Source organism: Ruditapes philippinarum, unplaced genomic scaffold, assembly GCF_026571515.1.
Source record: "Ruditapes philippinarum isolate M1 unplaced genomic scaffold, ASM2657151v2 ctg1912_1_1_1_1, whole genome shotgun sequence".
NCBI lineage: Eukaryota > Metazoa > Mollusca > Bivalvia > Venerida > Veneridae > Ruditapes > Ruditapes philippinarum.
Genome location: NW_026862146.1, coordinates 163,919 through 189,945, shown reverse-complemented (window position 1 = coordinate 189,945; position 26,027 = coordinate 163,919). Strand labels below are relative to the sequence as shown.

At 33.0% G+C, this 26,027-nt stretch overlaps 2 protein-coding genes across 3 annotated transcripts; one reads left to right on the top strand and one right to left on the bottom strand.

Annotated features, from left to right (window-relative positions):
- LOC132718100 (uncharacterized) lies at nucleotides 1–26,027 on the top strand. The gene is made up of 10 exons (XM_060701730.1): nucleotides 1–222; nucleotides 11,888–11,963; nucleotides 12,223–12,333; nucleotides 15,308–15,894; nucleotides 16,517–16,626; nucleotides 17,066–17,183; nucleotides 21,018–21,252; nucleotides 21,852–21,981; nucleotides 22,551–22,644; nucleotides 23,314–26,027. The coding sequence occupies exons 1-10, from the start codon at nucleotides 112–114 to the stop codon at nucleotides 23,515–23,517; spliced, it is 1,776 nt and encodes a 591-aa protein (XP_060557713.1). The 5' UTR covers nucleotides 1–111; the 3' UTR covers nucleotides 23,518–26,027.
- LOC132718104 (uncharacterized) lies at nucleotides 368–4,266 on the bottom strand. Of its 2 annotated transcripts, XM_060701735.1 has the most exons (6): nucleotides 3,741–4,266; nucleotides 2,349–3,143; nucleotides 1,895–2,034; nucleotides 1,356–1,654; nucleotides 1,067–1,144; nucleotides 368–837 (listed from the first exon to the last, which is right to left on the bottom strand). In XM_060701735.1, the coding sequence occupies exons 1-6, from the start codon at nucleotides 3,795–3,797 to the stop codon at nucleotides 806–808; spliced, it is 1,401 nt and encodes a 466-aa protein (XP_060557718.1). In that variant the 5' UTR covers nucleotides 3,798–4,266; the 3' UTR covers nucleotides 368–805. The 2 variants fall into 2 exon arrangements, with proteins under 2 accessions (XP_060557718.1, XP_060557717.1); XM_060701734.1 differs by having other exon boundaries at nucleotides 2,349–4,265.

Below are 26,027 nucleotides of genomic sequence, written 5' to 3'. Positions count from 1 at the left end.
TACCGGAAACTTTAGTCACGTGATCTTCCGGAAAAAGCCGCGAAATACTGTGAGCTAAATTACACATGTGATTAATTTCCAATTTATCGACTTTTTAGAAACCAAATTACAATGGGGGTTTATTTATCCGCTCCAGTAACAGAGAAAGAATCTAGTGACAAAAAATGTCCAAGGTTTACATATGGAGTGTCGTCTATGCAAGGATGGAGGATGTCACAGGAGGTTTGCATCATCAAATTTATTCCACTTGCACTCTGGGGGTCAGACCCAGCCTTTTTCTTCATGAATCAATGTCTGTTGCTTATAATACATAACTTTTAACATTTTAACACCAATAATGCATCCATCTTTATCTTAAAACTTGTTTTATACAGGCTGGGGAACTCTCCCGATCGAGCTATATAGCTCAAACAGGCTATTTTAGCTCGTTCTGGCTATATGACAATGAATGAAAACGTGTAAAACGGTCATTTTTACATACTTATCCGAAATATCGCACGTAGACGGAATGTATGCAACTTACACTTTCACTACTTCAAGCGAAACAAGAAATATCAATACAATTCAGACTCCACTTTTTATAGAAAATTTGGGGTAAAAACTGACAATTTTGAAAATTACCACCAATATTGCTGTTTTCAACTATAATTAGACACTGCTTCACAACGATTTTTGGAGCAAAACTCTGTCACTTGTTGTTGTGTCCACTTCCGGTGAAATTTTTAAGATCAAAGATCGCAATCAAACGAATTTAATTGTTTTTCATTAATTAGTACAGGGTGTTCCCGCATGTTCTACAATAACTTTATTCTCTATCATCATCTGACTGTTCGTCGTCTGTAATATAAATGTAAGGATAATTCAAAAATATTACCAAAAAAATATTCCATTTTAAGAAAGATATTGTCATATCATAGGCACTATATACCAGTACTAGGCATCTTATATATTTCCTAAAATATAAATTACAGGCGAACACATTATATACTGGCAATTAATTCACAGAATTTACACATCATTTGTGCGTCACCATTTATATTTTAAATTAAAAAAAAATAATTAATACCTATTTCGTCAGCGGTTGCATTTTCTAGGGCCTGTATAACTTCTTTATAAAATCCAAGCATATCTTTCTTAGTTTTCACTGAAAATAGAATGGCATGATCGTTCTTGTGTCGTTTTAATCGACATGATAGAGTATATAAATAAGTAAAGTAAAATATGAAATAAAAAATAAACAATTAATGCCTTTAAGTTGACCTTAAAAGGTTTATTGTACGTATATCTTGATTTGACGGAAATATTACTAAATTTAATTAACTACTTTGTTACTTTTATTGTGTTGTGTCAGTTACCTTTGATTTTTTTCCAACGTTGTTCAAGTACAAATGCAGCATCTGTGTGGCCATTATTATGGATAGATTTAATTGCGTCTTCAATTATTGTAGCAATTTGCTGCTTCGATTTTTTTTCTACGTCATTAAATTTTTGGCGGTGTAACAACGTCGTAAAAACAGGTATGATATTGATACCTTTGCCGGGCTCTTTTCCGTTCTCTATTCCATCTAAATATATGTTCATATTTGAAGAACATTTTGACTCAAACAAAAACAGCTCGTGATCTGCATACGTACCAGAAATGGAACAATGTTCTCTGAAAGAATATGATAAAATATTGATTTAACTGTTATGCACATTAATTTGGTCCAATTAATAACTTGCCTTAGATAATTGAAATTTATTTCTGTAATATATATATTAAATGAACTACACGTATTTCAAAGTATGGCTGAAGTTTCTTTATTACTAGTTTAATGTTGAACTTATTTTAATAATTTTATCTAAAACAATTGATTTACTTTTATGTTTACTAATGTTAATATTTAGCACATACTTATTTGTTTCCTTATTGCCTAGATATCCACTTTTTCTTATTTTGCATCGCCATTCTAATACTTCAGTGGTTATATCTCGCTGATACATTTTTGGAGTTGGTTGTTTCAAATCAAGTTGATTAAAAGTGTTATCTTTAATCTACATAAAGATATGATTAAAATCATTAATCAATGAAATGACAAACTTGCATATAATTTTAAAATATCAATTCATTTCAAATACTTATATCATTTTATAGAGTTAATGCGGATATGAATATGTTCCATTAATATATGTATGTGATTAATAACTTTTTCATATATATAATGAAAATATAGGAATGACACAGATTATACAATGCTATGAACCATTTGGTTAACATATCCCGACAAAAGCTGTTTATGATCATTTGAATAACATAACTTTAGCTTTATCAAGTATTTCACACACTTATCTCAAATTTATAATTGTACCTTTTGCAATGAATCTAAATTTCGGCAAACTTTTAACCAATGATTCTGCGTTGGAATGCCGGGTGGAAGCCACCGTTTTGCTCGCCCATTCACCGCTTCCAACACAAAATCACCACCCTCTCCCTTGCTATGATCCCCCGATATAGAGAAGGATTCTGTGTTTTCCAAGAATTGTTTAACTTCTTCAGGTGCAAAAACCCTTGCTTTTAAATCTCTGAACATAATTTCCTGATAATAAGTTTGATTAAATCCGTAAAATAATTTCATGAATTTGCACTTCCCAGCCATTATATACCTATAATTATTTCTACGTACTCCACATCTAAATACAAACACAGCTAAAACATAATTAAGTAAAACGTCACACATAAATCTATAGTTTTTATCTTCACTTTGAGCTTTGTAAGCATATAAACCATCTACAGTGGGTGTTTGTTTTTCTATTCTTATGAAAGACACATAAGTATATAGAAGTTCATCGATTGTACCAAACAGAAATATTTTTAACATCATCCATGCCTTATGATGATCTGTGCAATTCTGACAACAGACAAGGGCTCGTGGCGTTCGAAAACCTAGCATCTGTGCCAGGTCTTGCAAGGATATATCCCAGAGCAGTTTAAAGCAACTCTTAACGACATTCATTTCAAGGTGACCATAACCAGGAATAAGAAGTAAGTCCTTCAAATCATTATTTCGATCAATTATCCTGCTTCCGAGAATGTAAGGAAGTCCGTCGCATCCAACACATGACCACTGCCTTTTCTCACCGACGCCTACCTGATCTTTCACATGCTGAAATTCCAAGGACAAGGTATGTTTAAAAAAATCGATTTTTACTTTACATGCTTTATAATAATGCATTATTCAACAATGATATTGACAATCTTATAAAGGAAGTCAACTTCATATATCTCTTTATTTATTTTTAATTACAGTATCGTTTTATATTTACATATATAATTCATGTAAATCAAAAAATATTCTATAACAATAACTTCAATGAATAACTTTTATTTGTAAATATGATTCATTAAGATGTAAATGGAAGTTTTGCATAATATGTGTTGTATATTGTATACATATATGTTTAATCTTAATAATATATTATACTGTAATGCGCATGTCCATTATTTTCCCGCCAATTATATACTTGGAACATCCAGTGGTCATTAAACATATAACTAGTAACACGTGGCTGTGTTATATATTACAAGTGCACGCTCTGTGTACATATTAATTAATATACCCATAATACAACAATATGGTTACATAAAAAACAAAAAATGTCATAATTATAATTAGCTAAACGTAAATGATAATGATGAAATGCATTCCATCAAAGAATGAATTATTTTCATTTAAAGGTTAAATTGAAATTAATCATTATACCTTCAAAACATTTGTTACAGAATCATATGAACATGGATTGACCATAGTTGGTTCCATTATGTTAATATCAGGTTTCGTCTGATGCCCACTTGGCACCCAATCATAGGGATCTTTAACTTCTTCTTTCAAGTCGCAATTTCCACCTTTTGAACATATAATATAATTTTTGTTTTAAACTATATTTCAAAGACAGTTTTATGATGGATAATTTTATCTTAAAATTATAGAAACGTTTTGATAAAACGCTAATCTAAATTAGCCATAGTAACTTTCAGCGTTCTTAAGCAGCATTTATTATGCATAAAAGGATAAATAAACAAAAGAAAGGAAGTGACGTGACGTGACGTTATTGAGTGACGCTCGCCGTTGCGCTTTTCAATTGCCTTCTGCTGTATGATTCTTTAGTTATAAATTTATTTATTCTTATTTTATTTTTTCTTTCGGTATTGGTCATTCCCGTATAGTCTTTCTAGTCCCATTATCGAAAAATATCGTTTTTATTGTATGTTATATATACGCAACATATTTTATGTTCTTTCATTTTTTATGTATTACAGATAATAGAGTTAATAAAAAGAATCCTTTACAAAAATCTATTTATGACTTTTATATATTTACTAATTTGAAAATTAAATAATGTGTTGCAATTTTAAATAATAAGTTGAATTTCATTTGTAAGTCTTGCTGTTGAATTTGTCACAATGTTTTATTTTTCTATGTATATGCACTCATTATTTTATTTTTTTTTCAAACTAAAAAAAAATCAAGAAATTTCTTGTTTTACAGAGTATGTGAATTGAATTTTTCAGCATACTGTGTTGAAATAAAACAAACAGAAAATACTATTACATGATAGTAAACATTTTTATTTTTTTACGCAATCTCACTTTATGAACCTCAGCCATTTATTAATAAATATAAAATAAAAATATATCGCTTCAGATGCATGAATTCAGGACCAATGCTCAGACAGCACCTCTCTAGCAACCTATCATGTTGTATTACAAATTTGGCTTCCTGATTTTGTTCATAATCTGGCCATGATTTACTACCCAATGCGGTTTCTACATTCGATTGAAGATAGCAATCTTTTGCATTAACATTATATAACCCATTTCTTGGGCTGTAACAAGGCTGACACTTGTATTATTCGCTATTAAGTTTAGCGCATCTATATATGCACTAGTCGTATTACAGAATGCAGTTGCATTATAAATCCATTGTAACCCTCAGTTCTTGCTACAACTTGATATGTCAAGCAAAAGTTACAATATCCCCTTGGGGGCTTAATTTCCATGGCTTCACAGAAATGGATTTCAACAACAGTTTGAAGCCTCATTATAACTCCCACCGAGCATGGTTTCTGCTTGTTCGTGTATCTGTGATATTAATTATGCATTCACTTATGTAATATGTTTCTGAATTACAACAGAATTGCGAGTGGAGCAAATATGTCAGGTTAGAAGCGTTTATGATTAATTATCAGATGATGATCACACATAACCACATTCTTTTTTGCAGTTTTGCTGTTGTATAAAGCGCATACTGCTATTTATAAAGAAGACCAATAATTTGTTTTATCAATCAACAGATTTTGTAATTGAAAATTGGATAGAATTTGTATAATCTTGTAATTGCAGGATTATTTTCTGCCGTTTCATGTCCTAATTTAATATTGATATATGACCTATGCAGACGCAAAGTTTTCAAGTTCATGTCTCATGAAGTTCATTATTGTGAGATATCACTCAATAATATCGTCTATGTTTAATTGCAACTTTCTCTTTTTTTTAATAGAATATGCCTAACATCAGTCTACACCAACTGACACTTATTGCACTTCATTACGTGGTTTACAGTCTCATTTCGGTCTTCATGTAATTCAATATATCACAACCTTTAATTTTTAGTGATTTTTTACTTTTATGCGCAAGGGACTGTTGTTCTACCTGTGAATTTTCATGGCTGTCTACAGCACAGAGAACAAGCATTTTACCAAAATAATTAATATAAAAAAAAAAACTTTTTTCTTTTTTTTTATTTTCACACTTCACATGCACCTTTTGTTTATATATGATATTCAATTAAAGCTGTAAACAAATACGGATCTATTGAAATTAAAAACATTTATTTTTCAAAAATAAAATTTGTTATTGTTCATTTAATATACAAAAATACCATATTAAATTATAATACAAATAATGTGCGATCATAACTATTATGCCAAACACCCTAGTACTAATTAATGAAAAAAACAATGAAAATTCGTTGTGCTGATTGCAGCAGTCTTGATTTCTTAAAAATTTCAACCGAAAGTGGACACAAGCAACAAGTGACAGAGGTTTTGGCCAAAAGATCGTGTGACAGCGGTGTCTAATTATAGGTTGAAAAGCAGCAAATATCTGGTGGTAATTCTATTCGAAAATTGTCAGTATTTTACCCCAATTTCATAAAAAGCTGGATGTCTGAATTGTATTGATATCTTGATTCTCGGCTTGAAGTAGTTGAAAAGTGTAACGTTGCATAATTCCGTCTACCGTGCGCGATGATTTCGGAAAAGTATGTTAAAAATGCCAGTTTACCCACGTTTTCATTCATTGTCATATAGCCAAACGAGGCTAAAAATAGCCGTGTCTTGATCTTAATATGCCTCGATCGAGAGAGTTGCCCCAGCCTAGTTAACCATTTCCCAGAGGACCAATCGACAAAATTCGTAAAATAGGGGCACCACCTAGACCCGTAACGAACCTAACCAGAATGACCAATGCGTTGATTATAACCTTATTTTTCATTTGTAAATACCCCCTTGTCCCAAATTAATCTCTTGTGGCATTCTTGCCGATAAAACAATTATTTTAATGAACCCGTTCTATACTCTATTCTAAAGTATCAAAAATAATAATGACCGTCAATTTGAAATTGCAACATACAATTACGCCGACTACAGCGTCGGATATGACCGAATCCGGGTCAGCCGGCCCCCAAGTCAGCGCTTGGCCCTATTCGCACAACTCGGCCCACTTGAAAAGAAAGGATGTATTATTATCTTCAATCAATGTGTATGTATTAAAGATACCGATTAACTTAGGTAGTAGAATATGATTGACCAGTGTTTTTTTTGTTCACCAAAATATCGGCGAATTTGGCTCCCATTCCCCCTAGGTCCAATAGATTAGGACGTTACAGTTGTTATAGTTTTTGTTAGGTTGAAGCTGACGATCTAATATTATTTCTCACTTAAACGGTCAGCATTTTTTGAAAAATATTAGAAACAAATGTCTGTTGATTGCTTCAAGCCTTTATTCAGAAGCTCTATCTTCTGGTTCCTTTCCATTAGGCATGGTCTTCATCAAAAAACTTTCAAACCAATGTACTTAATCAATTAAAAATTCAAAATGATAAATAATCAGTCTATTTGCGCATCATCGGCCATCCTGGTTAAAGTAGAAGCGTTTATACAGAATTGATCTCCAATTTTTTGAACGGAGAAAAGATCTATTCGAACACACTTGACGGAGCCATGGCCATTATTCGTTGAAAATCATTCCGTTAGATTAGTAAACTTCATTGGACATTTTAAACGCTTGCTTTGACATTAGCAATCAAATTTTCGCGCACTGATAGGGCGGCCATTTTGATATATCGGCATTGTACAAAGAGATTAATTAAATGCAGAGGATTAATCATGCTTATTCGGTTGTGACGTTCAATTATTTTGTTTTAAAGGTGGATTTATTTTTGTGGTAGTTTGTTCATAAAGAGACGTCAAGAATTAATGTAAAATACACACTGTTTTAACTTGTTTAAATTTCATCATAGATCTAAAGATCGATCAGGGCTCGAGCTGAAGTGGGCGAATTCGGGCGAACTAGTCGCCGAATTCTCCGTCTGGACTTCGCCGACATCTACATGGAAAGCGAAGATGAAGGCGCCCGGATTTTATTGATCATTATTGTAAATTTACCAAACAATAAACTGTGAAGTAACATGTGGTTTGTGTTTGCTTTGTTTACCCTCGCCGCCGGAAAAAAGGAACTGTCATGCCATCTCAACGTCAACGCGAAATGATCATTCTATTCCGTTTGATTACCAACATAGTCCCCATAAAAGTCTAAATTAACAGCACGCTCGACGGGAAAACAATTAGACTCCGCCCATGGCGAGATTACCGCATACGGTGCGAGAAACCAATGTGTAATTCACGTTTTAATCGAGCGACATTATTTAACATCAATTAATTAGCTAACATTACAAACTACCGTGTAACAATACTTGTAGCTGACGGAGTCAAACGTCAAATTAATGATTCACTTATCGAAGTAGTTGTCAGAATTTAAGCGGAAGCCGCTCGACATAAAACAATGTAACGGTATTTATACAAGTGAAAGTTTATGATAACCTTTTTTGTCGACGAGTGTTACAATTTGATAAAGCATTTAACGCGACGTATTCCTGTATTTATCAAATAAAGTGAAATGAAAAATAGTTCGTTGTAACACAAATCATATAATTTAAAAAGATATGACAGTGATCAACATTATTGCGTAAACACTACAACATAACATCAATACATTAGAATCCTCCTCACTTCTCCCTAAAGTCTCCCCACTTCTCCCTAAATCAGCTGGAGGGAGAAGTGACTTCTCCCTAAATTTTGAACCTAGCTTGAGCCCTGTCGATGTCTAATGTCAATTTTTTTGCTACGCGATTTTGCAAAGATCTGTTAAGACCTAACGTAACATGGAAAATGAAAAATGTAAAATATCAGATTAATGAATGATAAATATGAAATAGGTTACGTATAGGTCTTATAATTAGGACTACATTCTCCCCTCAAAATAGTATGTTTTTTTCCCCTCTCAAAGCCGAAATTTCCCCACTCATATGGCAGCCAAATTTGCCTGCAATGGATACCATTTTTTTTGCATATAACTACCGAAAAATGTTTTATATTAAGCCTGTATAACTTACTGTTAATCAAAGTTGTTTACAAATTGTTCACGGGTATGTAAGGGGAGCTACTCCTGGCGTCCCAACAAGTTTAACATGCGACTCTTTAAATTCTGCTGTCAATATTTTAGATCTGTATATTAAGAAAAAGCGGCGTATTTTAAACTTTTGTTGCAAGAGTTGCTCCCCTTTTCTACTCACTGGAAAGAAAACAATGTCAAACAAACAAACAAAAGTAAATCTTACAGTGGTAAGTGATGTTGTATTAAAATTTGCATTGGATTCGTTTTTGTTTCTTCATTTGTGAAGAAATAAAATTCCCCCTCCTTTTGCATTTTTCCCCCTCCAAACGGCACCCAAAAAGTGAAAAAAAAACACTGTTGACTCATTCATTCAAATTTTATTGGGGTGACCACCTGCAATTAATTAGAAGCTTATGCTATTAAGTAAACACGTTTTTGTTTCATTTTTTTTTGAAAATTACTTTACAAACAAAATGCATCTAAGGAAACACATTTTTATTATATCTATATTCACAGGCACAAGTATAGGACCTGGGAAGAAAAAATATGAAGTTATTTTATCAATCTGTTCATATTTTTTCTTCCCAGGTTCGATAATCGTGCCTGTGTCTATATTAATTTTATCAAATCTGCAAGACAAATAAATAACTTTTTTTTCTAAATATACTTTATTTCAGCAGAGGTACAATGTATAATCATATAATAATAATAAGATATTTCTTATTATTCATTTACCTTAACGACATGCAAAGCAAAGTAAATTGTATACGTTATAGGCCTATATATTTTTCTAAAGTGGGCCGAGTTGACCCGTGCCGAGTTGGTATATGGCCATACATGCCATAAAGTCCTGGATGCCCGGGATTGTCCCGGAAATCGGATGTCTGTCCCGGAGATGTCCCGGGCATCGATTTGATCCCGGAAAAAAAATCATGATATTTTGCAAAATTTTCATATATTTTCTTAAATCAAATCTCGCACATTTCACCTCTAGATCGTAAAACATAATCTGACCTGGTACACATAATACACAGGAACGTTGACACTTACAAGTTTACAATATACAGCCCCCCAATTATCGACTGTCGATTCCCCTCGGCAATAGATTCTTCATGCATCGGCAATTAACATTCCCTGTTGAATTCGGCAGCGTTTAATGGTCGGGTTAATTAATTGTTTACGGCCCTAAACAATTATCGTTAATCCCCGATAATCATTAATTTTTAGATCAATCGCTAACTTGCCGAAAGTCTAATTATTACAAACAATGTAAATATATCTATCAAATTAAAAAATTAAAAGGTGTCAAATAAATCACCTTGCTGTGTTTGTTTTTATGACTGGAAGAATTGCATTACGTGACATGTAGTAATTATCATGACTTTAAGATATAACGGGTGAACAACATGGCTGCGCCCATTCACCGGGTTTATATAATTTACAACTTACTTGCTTTTAGGGAATAATAAATTAAAATAAGAAATACTTTTTAAATGATAAATATGTCGACCTAAAAGACAACTTATAAATTAGTAAGTTAACTGTTTTATCATTAAAATTCAGGAGAAAGTCGTCCTAATTTAATAACGTTATACGATTGACACCCCCCCCCCCCTTTTCCACAACTGCCTACACATCCATTATTGCCGCGATGAAAAGTGTCCCGGAAAGCTGTCCAAAAATTATGGCATGTATGTATAGGGCCGAGTTGACTCTTCCGGATATGACATTTAGGAGGTTAGCGACTTTTTTAACCCAAATTAACTGGTAAAGGTCAATCTTGTTATCACATGGTCAAACACTTGCTGATTTTTTTACCTGTTAGAAACTATGAGGTAGTTTATGTCAGTGTATGCGAAAGTCATTTTTTTTTTCCAGGCCACAAGGACCGTGACCCTTAGGTTTATTTCCGGCCCGGATGATATTTTTCCGGCCCAGACATTTCAAGCATTATTTTATAATAAACTCTGTTGAATGTAAAAATGATTCTTTCTTTAAATTAGTGTGACCATCAATATAGAAACATAAGAAGATGCTGACCAATTGAAATAACCAGTGTTGCATCTAGAATTTCAAAATTATGGGGGATTGTCCCCCATAATTGAAAAATGTGGGGGATTTAAAAAAATGTGGGGGGCATACATTTACCTTACAATATGACATACCGAATAGAAGTCATTTATTTTACGTTCAGGCATTTTTGACAGCTATCATCCGCTCAAAAATAAAATAAAATATTGACGAATACTACAAAACACACGTGAGATGACTCAGTCAGCTGCTACACGCGATTTAGTACATATTTTAGTCATAACCATGAGTGAAAACAAACATGGCTGAATCGTTCAAGATACGATGAAGATACTGAATTAAGTTCATAGTTGAAAAGATTGTCAGATGCGCGACTTGGCGTGCTTTGACTTCATTAAAATGTGCGATCTGCATAAAAAATGCAAATTGCGCAATCGCGCAACCTAGATTCAACACTGAATAATTTAAGCAGGGTTCTCACTAGGATTTTCAAAGTAGAAGTCCTTGGGAGTACTCCAAGCACATAAAAGTAGGAGCACAGAGCACGTTGAATATGTTAAGCCATCTTTGCTGCACTTATGCAGTTGATGAATATGATGTATATTAGCAGAGTAAGCTAGGGGTTAATGAGAGTTGGAGTTTGAACAGAGCTCTCATTGCATGAAAAAAAAGGAAGTTTTTTTCTTTATAAATAAAACATAAGTTTTTCCTTTAACTGTCGGATTATGAATATGATTTCTATTCACGTATCTGAAAACCTAGCCAAACTTTGTCTTCTGTACTTCTGTACATTCCAGACATTAGTTACGTCCTTGGGAGTTTTTAACTAAAATGAAATTAACCAGTTACTTAACTTAAAAAAAATATCAAATATGATTGTAGAAATTATTCCACCCATAAAATTATATGTAAATATTCATAAAAAATGTGCAGACAAATATGCAATTTATGTTCAAGTTATTGTAGAAAATATCTATTTATTATGGCAGATGCCACTACGACTGATTTAAGTAATTTCTATGAAAATATACATGCGTAATACCTTTTAGACGGTGATTTTAATAAATAATGTCATGCTCTGGTTACTCTCATTTATTTAATAGTAAAACTTTTATTTAATTACAACATGAATGAATATTTCAGGATGCTCACAACTGTATCAGTGATTTTGACCCAGAAACAAACACAGCTCTTTTTGCAGTCTATGATGGACATGGAGGTACTCTTTGGTTTTGCTTAGAATAAATGTCATGGGTTTTTTAAATGAAATATAAAACTGAAAATCACTTTGGCTAAGTTTTTTTGGGTGAGTGATTTAAGTTAAAATACATTTTGAATTAAAACATTTAAATTGTCATACTTTGTGTAGCTTATAATACCTTATATTATACACTTATTAAATGAATAATCTTGGCATTGCAGATTTACTTCATATTTGACTGAAATTTATTATTTATATATGATTTTATATAAACCAGGTGCTGAGGTTGCCCAGTATACTGCAGCCCATCTTCCCGATTTTCTAAAGAAGTTACCCTTGTATAAGGAAGGGAAATTAACAGATGCTTCTACAGGGAGGCAGTTCTTTAGTATTTGATAGGGTTCTAACAACAATAAAATGATAAATTCAAGAATTGAAGACTTAGCTGGAGTAGGATATGTATCGGATTGAAGAGGTTGGAAGGTTGGACAGGGATTTTTTAATCATTTCAAAAAATAGGAAGATTATAAGTACATACCATATTATACTATGCCACTTAGTATAGGGCTCGTTCATAATTTAGTCGCTGCCCATTTAGTATTTTTGATTTGAAAATTCCTAAGCTAACTCATTGTAGTCTGTTCACTTTAGAAGTATTTATTTAAAAATCCTTTGACTCAAGTTCAATTCGCAAAGTGCTGTTGTAATTGTGTTACTTAATTATTTATTGTCACTTTTAAGTCACAAGTTTATCTTTTAATATGTTATTTTTATTGCTCTAAACATAGTTACTGTTCCCGTGCTTTGTCTTTATCTTGTATTGCTATTTAAATGAAGACATGCTGTTTATATGATACTTCAGATGAGATGGTGTGGCGTAAGAATCAGACGTGACATGCATGGTGCCAGAGGCCGAACATGCCGATGAGGAGCTAATGGTATGAATACTCGGCAGTGAGCCCCTCCAGCAAACCAAGATGAATAAGAGCATCTTAAGAAAAAAAACCAAAAAATTTTTACCCCCCAAAAAGGTTTTACTCCAAATGATCAGAGCTTAAGAAGACAACTGAAACAGTTTCAGTGCTATTTACTGATACGAAAATGTAGTCTGACATTGAACAACATTGTCAAGGATGACCCACACATATTGTTTAAGATTCACTAACTTCAAACGATTTGCTCCTCAATTGGTTTTAATCCTGCTAAGAACTTAGATTTTTTTTGTGTTAATGAGCTGTCCAAGTTGCTTTACAACCATTACAGAATAGGTCACAGGTGCAACTTTAAAAAAACAACAACCAACAGGGATCATCCTGGTCAGGATTTTTTGTGAGAGATTTTCTCTCATTTGAGAAATTTTGATGAGAGAAATTAGATTTTCTTGAGAGATTTAATTTTCATGATGGGCGAGGTTAAAAATATGGAAATTTCTAACTTTTTAAAAATCACTGTACATATAAACATTGTTTATCTAATGAGGATATAAGAAGATGTAGCTTCTGTTATTTACAGTGATTTTTGTTTTCACTTTTTTAACACATCCTATGCCTTTTTCTTTTGTGATTTTTTAAACATAATAAAATTCTAATTGTGAAAAATAAATATAACACCTTTATTCTGAAATATAAAAGAATTATACATGGATATCTACTACAACTATTATTTGCAGTCAATGTTCCTAATAGACAACACTGTACTGTACAGAAGTGATTGTTGAGATTTGAAGAATATCTTTATAACCTTTCATTTTGTTTTCTTTATGATTCTCTTCACACACCTCCCTCCATTAAAAAATATACCTGAACACATAATGACAAATATCTCCATATCCACAAATATAAACAATAACTAAAGTAATTTTTTTCATAAACATCATTTTTTAGTGTTATAAAACACCTTTAAATAACACTTGGCTTCCTTTTAGAATTTTTTTTAATCACGACATCGCGAAAATATGTGACAAATGAATATTTGTCTGTTTTCCGCTGAAACATTCACAATTCTAGCTGTTGCTGATTGCAATTATATAAAATTAAATATTTTTGTTCAATAAAAGAACATTTATATCAGCTATTTCATCAGGAATCGTAAAACAAAATTTTTTAATTTGTACTTTACGGCAAAATTTACCGTGGTTGATGTGACATTTAGAAGACAAATTTTACCGGTAGATTTATTTTTGACATGTCCATTTTTATGTTAGTCTGTGTCTAAAATTTTTTATTAAAATCAATTAAAAGTGTTTTGTGTAAATTCTCGACTTACAGATAGATAAAGGTTAGTCATCATACCGTATTTCTGTACGGTGAATTTGCGGTCTCCGATCGGCAATTATTTTAGGCTAAATAATTCAAAGTGTTGGACTACTTTTTGGAGTTTTTTTACACTGATTTCATTAATAAACAATTTGAAATTAAATTCTTGTGGGAATCGTGAATTTTTCATCATATTTTTGTGTAATTTTAGCATTCCTTACATTGTGTTTAGACATTTTCTGGCTCAAATTGCGTGCGAGATTTTCTCTCATTTCACAAATTTCTCTGAGATTTTGGTGATATTTTTGCGAGAAATCGCGGAAATCGCCCCCTAGAATGATCCCTGACCAAATATGTTACATGCAATACAGTTACTAACTAAATAGAAAAACAACTCCAAAAAGCTTTGGCTTGAATCAACTAGTTACAAGACAAGATTTCCTTCTTAAATGTGAAGATGCTTAAAATGTGCCTGTCTTATACTGCTGTTTGCCATTTGTCTGAATGAGCCGAGTGGAAACTGGAATCAGTGCCAAATTTTTCTAACAAAATTATAATGTTCTAGTAACGGAAAGAATGATGAACAATTGTGATTGTGTTCTTGGTGAAATAAAGTAATGTTAGAGGAAGTATTATCAAAAACTGAGAAATCATCATATTCAATAAAATTTTCAAATTAGTTTGCATACACAGCATAGGCAATTTATAGTGACAGCCTTTTGTCTTTCAATGAATTACATTGATTAACAAGCTGATCTAAGCTTCTGTTAAAACATACTTCTTCTGTTGACAAATATGCTTAGTGGCATTTTAGGGAACTGATACCACTTCAGGGTTTTCATTATATTTCCAAATCATTGTTTGATATGATATGCTGTTAAAATCAATTATATTTTCAGTCTGTTGGTTACAATATTCCCCTAGACCCTTAGCCATATTGGTTGTTTTCATTGGCACATTTGTTGCCTCGGTTAAAAATGAAAACCCTGCTTTTATAGGCAAGATCAAACAGCCTGTATTTTACTGTAAAATCTAGGAAAAAAATCACTGGCAATAAATACCAAGTTTATGCAATAAATAATTAACTATTGTCATTATTTACTGTAGGTAACAATGAATCAAAGAACAACAATGCCACAAGTTCATCAGCACCTGATCCTCTAGCAACAAGGCTTGATGGCAAATTAGAGAACGGAGAAACACCTGACAATGACAATAATCTCAATGTAGAAAAAGAATTACGTGAGGCAGAGACTCTTGGTACTGAACCAGACAGTACTGGTGATGTTAAGTCTGAAAATTTGAATAATTCTAATTGTGCTTTGACACTTTCACCTATAAAAAATGGTGAGGACAGTAATGACTCGGTCAAGGGAAGTGATATACAAAATTACACTAGTGTAAAATTAGAAGAAGCAGATAGTACTTCAGATAAAGCTAAAGATGTAATCAAGGCATCAGGTGACTCTTCAACATCAGAAGTATCATCTGGCTCTTCTAGCACTAAAGAAGTACCCTCAGGCTCGGATTCAAGCAGCCAGGATGGTGAGTCAGAGCCAGGTAAGTCTGCAGGAGGATCAAGTGATGCTGCATGCAGTTCTTCCTCTGGATCATCTAGTTCATGTGCTGGTAGTAGTAGCTCAGGATCAAGTGCAGGAGGAAGTAGCTCTGCACCTTCAGGGTCAGGTGTTCAGGTAAGAAGTTTTCTACAGTCCATTAACAGTTAACATGACTTAAATATCAAAATGCAAAAACATTTCCATTTTTGTAAGATCATGAGAAATAATGTGTTCTGACATTGTATAGATTCCAGGGTCTTAGATACTGCTAATATAATATCTGAGGTTTGCTAGTTACTGCAAACACGTGTTATAGTACATGCTGTACTGATTATGAATGTCATGGATAGACATGAGCTAGTGAGTGTTTGTTTCTAGACCATTAAATCTTGAGTTTTTGAGACTTTTCAATTTAATACCTGCCCTATTTGACTAGTGTTTGTAAAATTTAATTTGCTCAATTACCAAGTCTTTTTGACACTGCAAGAGGACATGTTGAATTTTACAACCCCTGGTTCCAGATGGTTTAAGGTTATTGTCTTAAACATTTGAAATATTAATATGGAATAGATATTATTTAATGCAGTGCTTTCAAATGCACATACATCAATCCTTTATGATTTCAAGAATGTAAAATTGATAGCAGTAAACCATATATTGTAGTTATTGTTCTGATAAATGTATCCTTGTCTTTCAAATTTTATTTCTTGGGTATCATTTAAGTAGAAGAATAATTGATATTTATTATTTTTTTCAGGCTGGTGGATCTGGTGTTTCCAGTAATAAAAAAGTTGCATTTAAGGCAGATGATAGTGATGATGATTCAAGTGATGATGATGAAGATGATGATGAATACATAGATGACAGGTTGTTCTGTTGTTTATAATAATAATTGTTCCCTGTCTTAATTCTATAATGTCAGATATATAAAAAAAAAATAAAGAGAAGTCATTAAATTCCTAGTCATTTTTCTCTGAGAAAACTTTGGGTATTTTTAAGGTTCCTAGATTCCGGTTTATACCGGACGAGTCACTTGAATGATTAAATGCTAAAGTCTCGCATTCTCACCCACTGAAATGCACTTTAAAACATTTAATTCATCTGTTTAGACCAATTTATGTACGATAATGAATGAAAAATGTAAGAATCAACAAAAATTGCGATATTTCTACTTTGTGATCATGATTTTGCAAGCGTCTTAGAAGTACTACACCAACACTGTAGTGTGTTAAATCCATTAATTAATAGTTTTTCAAAGGCTTTTGAGATGAAGCTAATCAATTCTAATGTTTTGAATAAACTACAGTGATGATGAAGACGACGACGATGATGAAGATGATGATGATGATGAAGTAGGGATGGAAGGAGGTATATTTGGTATGAGTAAAGTAGGTTCAACTGAAGAAGAGGAACACTCAGAGGAGGTACGTCTACTGTAGAATTTAAAGTTTTCACCAGGTGAACGTAGTTATGATGATTTCAACATTCTTTGGAAGAGATATGCCGCGTCACGACAAAATCAACATAGTGCGTTTGATCAGCATGGTTCCAGACCAGCCTGCGGATCCGCGCATTCTGATCAGGATCCATGCTGTTCGCTTACCAACTCTATTACAAGTAGAGAAACTGATAGCGAACAGCATGGATCCTGATCAGAAATGGATGCGCAGGCTGGTCTGGATCCATGCTGGTTGCAAACCCATTATGTTGGTTTTGTCGTGACGCAGCTCATATATTGATTAATTAGAGCAAAAGTGTTCTTTGATAAAAGAATTTGAGCATAAGAGACCTTGCAGGTCACACAAACCAATTGGTGAAGGAGACATTGTATGTATCTTAGCATTATTTTAAACAGAATAAGCTGCTTGCGTTTAGGAAAATAGATATCAGTTCTGAGTGCATTGTAGAATAATGTATATGGTTTGAGTTCAAATGCATAGTAATATAATCACAAAGGCGATAATTACAAGCATTTGAACGAAATAATGTGCATTATTATACAACAATGCACAAAGAATAAATATCTATTTCCATTCTAACACGTAAAGAAAAAATATAATAATGATTATATAGTTGGACTTTTTGTTTGGTGGTTTAATTTGTTTTCGCCTCAGAGTTTCCAATAGAAACGTTCTTCAAAGGCTGTTCTAGTGGTTTGAAAAAAATCTACCGTGTGAAGAAACATTTTGAGACTAACGAATTTTGAAAACGTTGATAAAACTTTGTTTATTTTATTTCACTCTATATTTTTCAAGCGAAATATTAAGTAAATGTGAAATTTAACTCGTTTGCAACATTGAAATAATGTTCTTGATTTCGATTGTTTTTGCATGTGCTGTTTGGCGCTACATTGTGATGTTACTTAAACTATAAACGTCTGGATTCATTTTCTTAGTTAGACCATTTTCTTTCATACTATATAGTTTCCACAACAAAATTCGACAAAAAATTGTTTTTTATTTATCAGATTTTTCAAACAAAATGGCGCCGTCAATGTGGCGGTTTGAAAATACACAGGGAGGTAATAAGAACAGCGAGTGCATTGTTTTAGAATAATGATAGTGATAGAATGTCTGTTCTAGCGCAGATTTCAGCTAATTTTTATGCCCCAACAAAGTGGTGGGCATACAGCGTTGCACTTGTCCGTCCGGCTGTACATCCCAAAATCTTGTGAACGAAACTCCTCTTAAACCGGATGGCAGATTTTGCTTAAACTTCCAGGGATGAACAACCTTAATGTGTAGATGGTAGTAAAGGAAGGAATTTTCGCTGCGACCAAATTTAATACAATTATGGCCCTTTGTTGAATTTTTTCACTATATACTATGTAGAAATTTTGTGAACGCAACTCCTCTTAAACCGGATGGCAGATTTTGCTTAAACTTCCAGGGATGAACAACCTTAATGTGTAGATGGTAGTAAAGGAAGGAATTTTTGCTGCGACCAAATTTAAAAGAATTATGACCCTTTGTTGATTTTTTCACTATATACCATATAGAAATTTTGTGAACGCAACTCCTCTTAAACCGGATGGCAGATTTTGGTTAAACTTCCGGGGATGAACAACCTTAATGTGTAGATGGTAGTAAAGGAAGGACTTTTTGCTGCGACCAAATTTTATGAACGCAACTCTTAAACCGGATGGCAGATTTTGGTTAAACTTCCAGGGATGAACAACCTTAATGTGTAGATGGTAGTAAAGGAAGGAATTTTTGCTGCGACCAAATTTAAAAGAATTATGGCCCTTTGTTGATTTTTTCACTATATACCATATAGAAATTTTGTGAACGCAACTCCTCTTAAACCGGATGGCAGATCTTGCTTAAACTTCCGGGGATGAACAACCTTAATGTGTAGATGGTAGTAAAGGAAGGAATTTTTGCTGCGACCAAATTTTGTGAACGCAACTCCTCTTAAACCGGATGGCAGATTTTGCTTAAACTTCCAGGGATGAACCAGTGTTCAATCTAGAGCGCGCCATTGCGCCATTGACCCCCTGAACAGACCGCCGGCGCAAAACAAATTCAGCTGTGGGCCCGACGGGCGCACTCAGAGAAAATGCCATTACTGACATTAGAATGCTTTCTTAAACATAAAAAAGTTTCTTGTGAATAATATTAATAAATACTGAATTCAAAACTGAAGTTTGTAAAGAAAAACAAGAGCATGTTGGTAAGAAAGTTACCGCACTCGGTTACCCTTTTAAAACCTTGATCGCTACGCTGTCTCGGTCGGGTCTGTAAATACTATGTAGACCTGTTCTTCGTACCGTAACTATTACTTACTTTTGTCAGTCACAGTTTTTATAAACAAAACAAATCGTCACAGATAATCCAATATGTGCGTGTAGTTATAGTTTGTAACGGTCAAAACAAATTAATATGCAATAAGTTAACTTTCAGGAGAAAAAAACTATACGTGAAAATGTGCGAGTTAATTATAAAGGTGTGCATAAATTGATACGAACACGCCTTCAACCAATTAAATAAGTCTTAAAGATGGAGCTAATCAAACACGATTGGCTAGGGAGTGTCTGACAATTGAGTAAATAAACTTTGATTGGTCTTTGGCTGGTCGGCGCTAAAACATTGTGCATGTCATTAATCAATACAGATATCTTAAGCGTGACGTAAGAACTGCTGCCCTGACAAAAGATAAAAGGTACCGGTATGTCAATATACATTTCTGAGCACCTGTTGACACTTTGTTTTTAGCTTGAATATATTGAGAAGGGTAAATGGTTTTAGCGACTATTGTAAGTTTATAAGCTAATTGCAAAATATGATTGTCCTTTATTTTTAATTATATATCTGGCGCTGATTAAAAAACTGAACATTGTTATCAAATATCCGTGGCAACATTTAAATAAGATTCATATGTTTCTTTGAACATTATGTCATTGTTTCTTTACCAATCAGTTCTAAAAATTGAGTCTGCATCAACGGTAACAGAACTCTCGAAAAAGGTCCAAATAATGTCATTTTTTTAGTTGAGTTTTTACTTCTTGTCGGTTCCTGACGGTTCTTGTCGGTAATTAGGGAGACCGGTTGAGTTGATTATTATGGAATTTTGCAACCGTTTTTGGTCTATATATGGTACATGAACAAGTAACTTAAAAAGATACAATACCTTATTTGAAGTAAATGTTCATTTTAAGTGTTGGCCCCCTTTTTTCTCAAATGACCCCCTTTTTAAAAGTTTATGGGCCCGAAGGGCCCCCTGGAAATTTGTTCTAGATTGAACACTGTGAACAACCTTAATGTGTAGATGGTAATAAAGGAAGGAATTTTCGCTGCGACCAAATTTAACAGAATTATGGCCCTTTGTTGATTTTTTCACTATATACCATATATATGTTGTCAGTGGGGGCATGCGTGTCCTTTGGACACAGTTCTAGTTGGTGATGTCTCAGTGGTCAGTCCACCTTATTGACTTTCCTGGATAGCTTACCAATAAGTACAGATTTCTCTGAAAACGGCCGGCTACTAAACACATGATTTTCCTAATAGCTGTGAGAGACTTATGACCAATAGACTTGATGTCTGGAGAAATTATGTCTAGAACTTATGTAGATTCTGTGACTTTATTTAAGTACAATAATGATTTTTACTACTAAAAATACAATGATTAGATATCAAAATGTAATATAGTAGATAATCTTTAATTTACTGCAATTTTAAGTCTTAATCAGATACCTTAGAATAATTTGTGACTTAAATGGATAGGCTAAATGATAAGACAACTTTGTAAATTTCCAGCCAGGTACAGACAGTGGATGTACAGCTGTTTTAGCTCTTTTGAGAGATGATAGGATATATGTAGCTAATGCCGGAGATTCACGATGTGTCATGTGTCAAGGTGGCAAAGCTGTAGAGCTTTCATTTGATCATAAACCAGAAGATGATGGAGAGAGAATTAGAATAGAGGCTGCAGGAGGCAGGGTGACAAATGATGGGAGAGTTAATGGAGGCCTTAATTTATCTAGAGCTCTTGGTAATTTATAATATCAACTCTCATGTTTGTTATTCAAATGGCTTCTTTTAGTCAAAATCGCAACACTTATATTTTGAGCCTACTTTACATAAAATATGTAGAACTACCTTCCATAACTCTTTCGCCTCGTCTGGTTTAAGCTTTCTTGTTACTATGTTGTTGTTTTACTGTGTTCTCTCTTAATTACTGAATTAACTTCCATCAGACTTCAAATAGTTGTTCCTCTTCATCAACTGTATCATGTTATATGACAGGTTACATTACTCTTAGACCGCCTCTGTGGTCGAGGGCTGCCTCCTCAGTCGAGGGGTTATAGTCGATGACTTCTAATCCAGTTACTTCTCTGGCGTGGGTTCGATCCACGGGAGATACTTTGGTGGTTTAGCGCGGAGGAAGGTAGTCTAGTACTGGTGTAACTCTCCAGGGACGATGGTTAGGAAACTACCCGCCTATATGACTGAAATACTGTTGGAAAAGGCGTAAAATGAAACAAACAAACATTACTCTTAACTCATTAATTCTTGAATAATGTCTCCTTAGAGCTTGAAAATATGAACTTGGATTGTAAGGACATCAGATATATGTGGTAACTATTACAGGTGATCATTGGTACAAAAGAAATGAGACAAAAGAAGCTAAAGAACAGATGATCTCAGCCTTACCTGATGTAGAATGTGCTACACTCACACCAGAAGATGAATTTATTATAATAGCCTGTGATGGTATATGGTAAGAGGGGACTGAAACCGAATCTAATTCTCGTTTTTATAATATTTTGCATTTTGGAAAAGTTATTATGTTTAAATGAGTGTTTCAAATACTCAAGTTGAAAAATTATTACGTACTCTATGAAAGGGTGTTCAGATTTTTGAGGAGTTCAAAATAAGTGACTGAACTTTATACTGTATTTTTCTTAAGCATGAGGTGTAAGTAGTACTTTTCATCAGTTCCTTTAGAATAGTGCATTTAGTTCCACTTAATAAAAAAAATGTGGAGCTATTGTCATTACCTTATCATTGACATTGGTTAAACTTTCTGCTTCAAACTTGTAAAAAAATTAATTACTTTTAAAATGAAACATAGTCTATTGAGGGGTAGATGAAAAAGTTCTTCAGTAGACAGCAAGTATTATGGTCATGTACATCTATAAACACTGCAACTGTATTCATTTTAGAGATTCAATTATAATGCTAATCCCAGAAGTCAATTTGTTAACTTTGAGATTTTTTTTCCATATTTGTTATACATAAGTCATAACCAGTGATATTTTACAAAATGTATATTGTTTGCTGTTTTAGGAACTTTCTGACTAGTCAAGAAACAGTAGATTTTGTTAGAGAAAGACTGAAGGATCCAGTTAAATCAGAAAAGCCATCTCTTATATGTGAAGAGGTAATGTGACTTGTTAAATCTTGAAGTTTATCGCATGTAGCTGAATAATGTATATACAATGATAGTTTAAGGTGATAGAGTTGTCTAGAGGTCCACTATACATTTTTGTTTTTCTTCAGGTTTAATGCCAGATTATATAAATATTGTTTACCTGCTGGCAAAGTTCACTCAAGTAATACTACTACCATGTGCTTTCTCAAGTAACTTAACCTTCACAACATGCGATAAGAAATCTGGATGAATTTTTTCAACAGTACTGTCTTACAATTGAATATTCTGCCTTCAAGGGGTAATTTGAACAGGTCAGTGCAACACAAATTAGCCCCTGTGGTTAAAAGCAATTGTTGTTTACATCAGATCATTTCTCACCACATTTAGTTCAAATCCAGCATGGGGCTTTCAATTCCTTCATGTGAGGCAGATAATTGAAAGTCTGTTTGTTCACTATGGTGCTGTCTGGTGCCTGAAATAGTGATTTAAAAGGCATCACTGATCTTGATATCATATATTACTATGACTGATAAATGGCAATATGACATTTACAGTTTCAGTGCGCCTAAAAAAATGACCAAAAAACATGTTTTGATCTTACTTTCGAACATCTTTTCCATCATAAGATTTATGTATCGGTCAATTAATTTAAACAAATATTGCATTTTTATTTTTCAGCTGTTTGAATTTTGTCTAGCTCCAAACACTATGGGTGATGGTACGGGATGTGACAACATGACCTGTATAATTATTGTGCTAAATAAATCTTCACAAAACTTAAAAAGAGATTTTGACAATCTAGATTCGTCAGTGTCGGATGAAGTACAGGCAGAGAAACGCGCACGAGTTGACGGGGAAGAGTCTGTGGATAATAAAACCTGATAAGTCAGCAATAGACTTTAGTCTATGCAACTCAAGTCTTATTTCACCTGTACAGAGGGTTGTGTTTAACTTTATAAAGATTGGTGGTTCACAATGAAGTTAATAACAAGTGGATATTGATTGAAAATTATACATAAAGACTTGAATTTGGTTGGCAGACGAGACTGTTAATTGAATTATATCAAAAAGTTTTTGTTGAATCTATATGCAGAATTTTGTTGTTGTTGTTTATTTGATACACTGTTACTATTCTTTATAAGCTAGTATTAAGTGCTTTGTGAATAATTTAAAGTTGAGAGATCAAAGTTGTATTTTGAAAATTCTGATGTTTATAATGTGTGGAATCTCTGGCTGCTGTTTGAAGGGTATATATTTGAAAGTTTTAGCAAAATTTATGAGGTCCTGTTTGTAGAAACTTGGAGAACTTCACATACTTGTTTATTTAATGCAAAGACCTGTTTGAAGTTACTAACTACTAAGATCATAATTTTTATCTTTGAACCTAAATGTGCATGCCATTGAAATAATACACATTATATGTTTTAGGTGGTAGACTGACCTTGTATATTTTAACTGTGAGTAACAGTCATATTGTTGTATATTGCATTTACTGTTAACGGGTCATTTCATTGGGCAAAATTCCCAATCTCTTACAGTATTGTTTTCTTGTTAATATGCTCAATAAAGCCTCTCAATATTATTATGGTAGGTTGTTAAAAATTTCAAGTCAGTTTCACAATGATTTATCACAAAGGCAAGGCACACAATAATGTCCCTATCTCGAAAGGCAAGTTCACAGTGGGTAATTAACCTTTATATGTAGCCAGGTAGTTGTTTTACATATGTATGGGAAAAATTCAAATACAGGACTGAATATCAAAATATTACTATGATTGTTAGCATTTGTGTACCTACCTGTAACTGGTCTGCTTGCAGGTGTATAAAGCACACTTAATTTTGTAAGATTCCTAAATGAAAAATTCATGATAAAGGTACATGTACAAGATAGCTGTGGGTAGATCACAATTGAAATTGCTTGTAATGTAACTATTGTCAACCCCAAGTTTTATTATGAATGGTGATTTATATTGAACTAATAGGTTAACTTTTTTTTGTTATCAACTTGTGTCATGCCTCGAGCTTTTTTATGCCCACACTCTAGTGGGGGTATTTAGATTTGCCCTTGTTCGTCCTGCAAATTTTGGATTTTCAACTTGTATGGCACTAAGATCTAAAAAAGATATTTAACCTGGAGTCTTGAAACTGTACAGAAAAATTAGTCGGCATGTGTCGTTGTTCATCTTGGGGGTTTGTTTGTATATTTATTCAGATTTGAAGAGTAATTGCCCTTAATTTAGTAAAATCCATTACAAAATGTTGTGTCACATGTACCCTTCAAAGTGCTTGAGCTAGAATCAACAAACAGGAATGTTGATCAGCATGTAAAGCTGTTCATCTGGGGTATTCCTTGATTTTTTCTTAGAAGCGTACTTTAGGAGATAAAATTGAGATTTAAATTCTTAATACTGGGATAAATCAAGGTGTCAACATTGGAAAAATTATATGTCATTTTTATGCCCCAACTACCTTGGCGTAGAAGAAATAATGTAGAAATTCATTTCTCTGTCATACTGTCCTGCTGTACATCAGTAGACTGTCAAACAGTGGCGTGTGGGGGCATCCCTGTTGTGTCCTATGGACACATTTCTAGTTGTATATGTTTTTGGGAAATCTATTTTGAATGAATGTGCCTATGTTAAACTGTAGGAGTGTCCTGTCAGAAATAATGGACTCTATCCATATCAGGTTTAAGTAGTGTGGTTCTATTTATACAAACTAAAAAATGTGAAGATTAATATTGATGCTATTGCCAATAATTGGCTTTATTATTGATGTTATAATCAAGTATGTGATGTTAAATAAGCATAATTTCCTTTGTAAAAAAATCACAATTCGTTTGAATAATTGTTAAGTATTTTTGGTAAAGCTTGTTTTAAGTCCGTCCAATTTTAACATTTTGTGGATAATTATACCAGCTACCAGCATCATTATAAAAGCGCATGTGTTTATCTCCATATTATTAAAACTTGATTATCATTTACTTTTGTGCTTTTGATTTGCACAATTTTTAATTTAGAAATGAAACATTGGTACTGAAAAACTAATATGAAAAAACATTGGTACTGAAAAAAATTGTAAATGTATAAAAGCAATAGATTTAGAGAGGCGGTTCAGACTTTTGGCAATATCAAGTCATTTGCATATATTAATGTAACCTGTCCGTTTACTTCAAAACTGTATTTTGTTTGAATTTTATTCAAACTTGCAAGTGCCCGTATTGCTAGTGTTTGTAATAGAGTCCTTAGTTTTTTTGCACGAGTATAATTTATATTTAGAATTATATGATAAACATCTTGACTTAAAATTAAATTAAAATAATGAATTTAGACATTTATTGTTAATATATCTATACAGATAAAAAAACAGCAGCAATAAATATTTTAAAATGA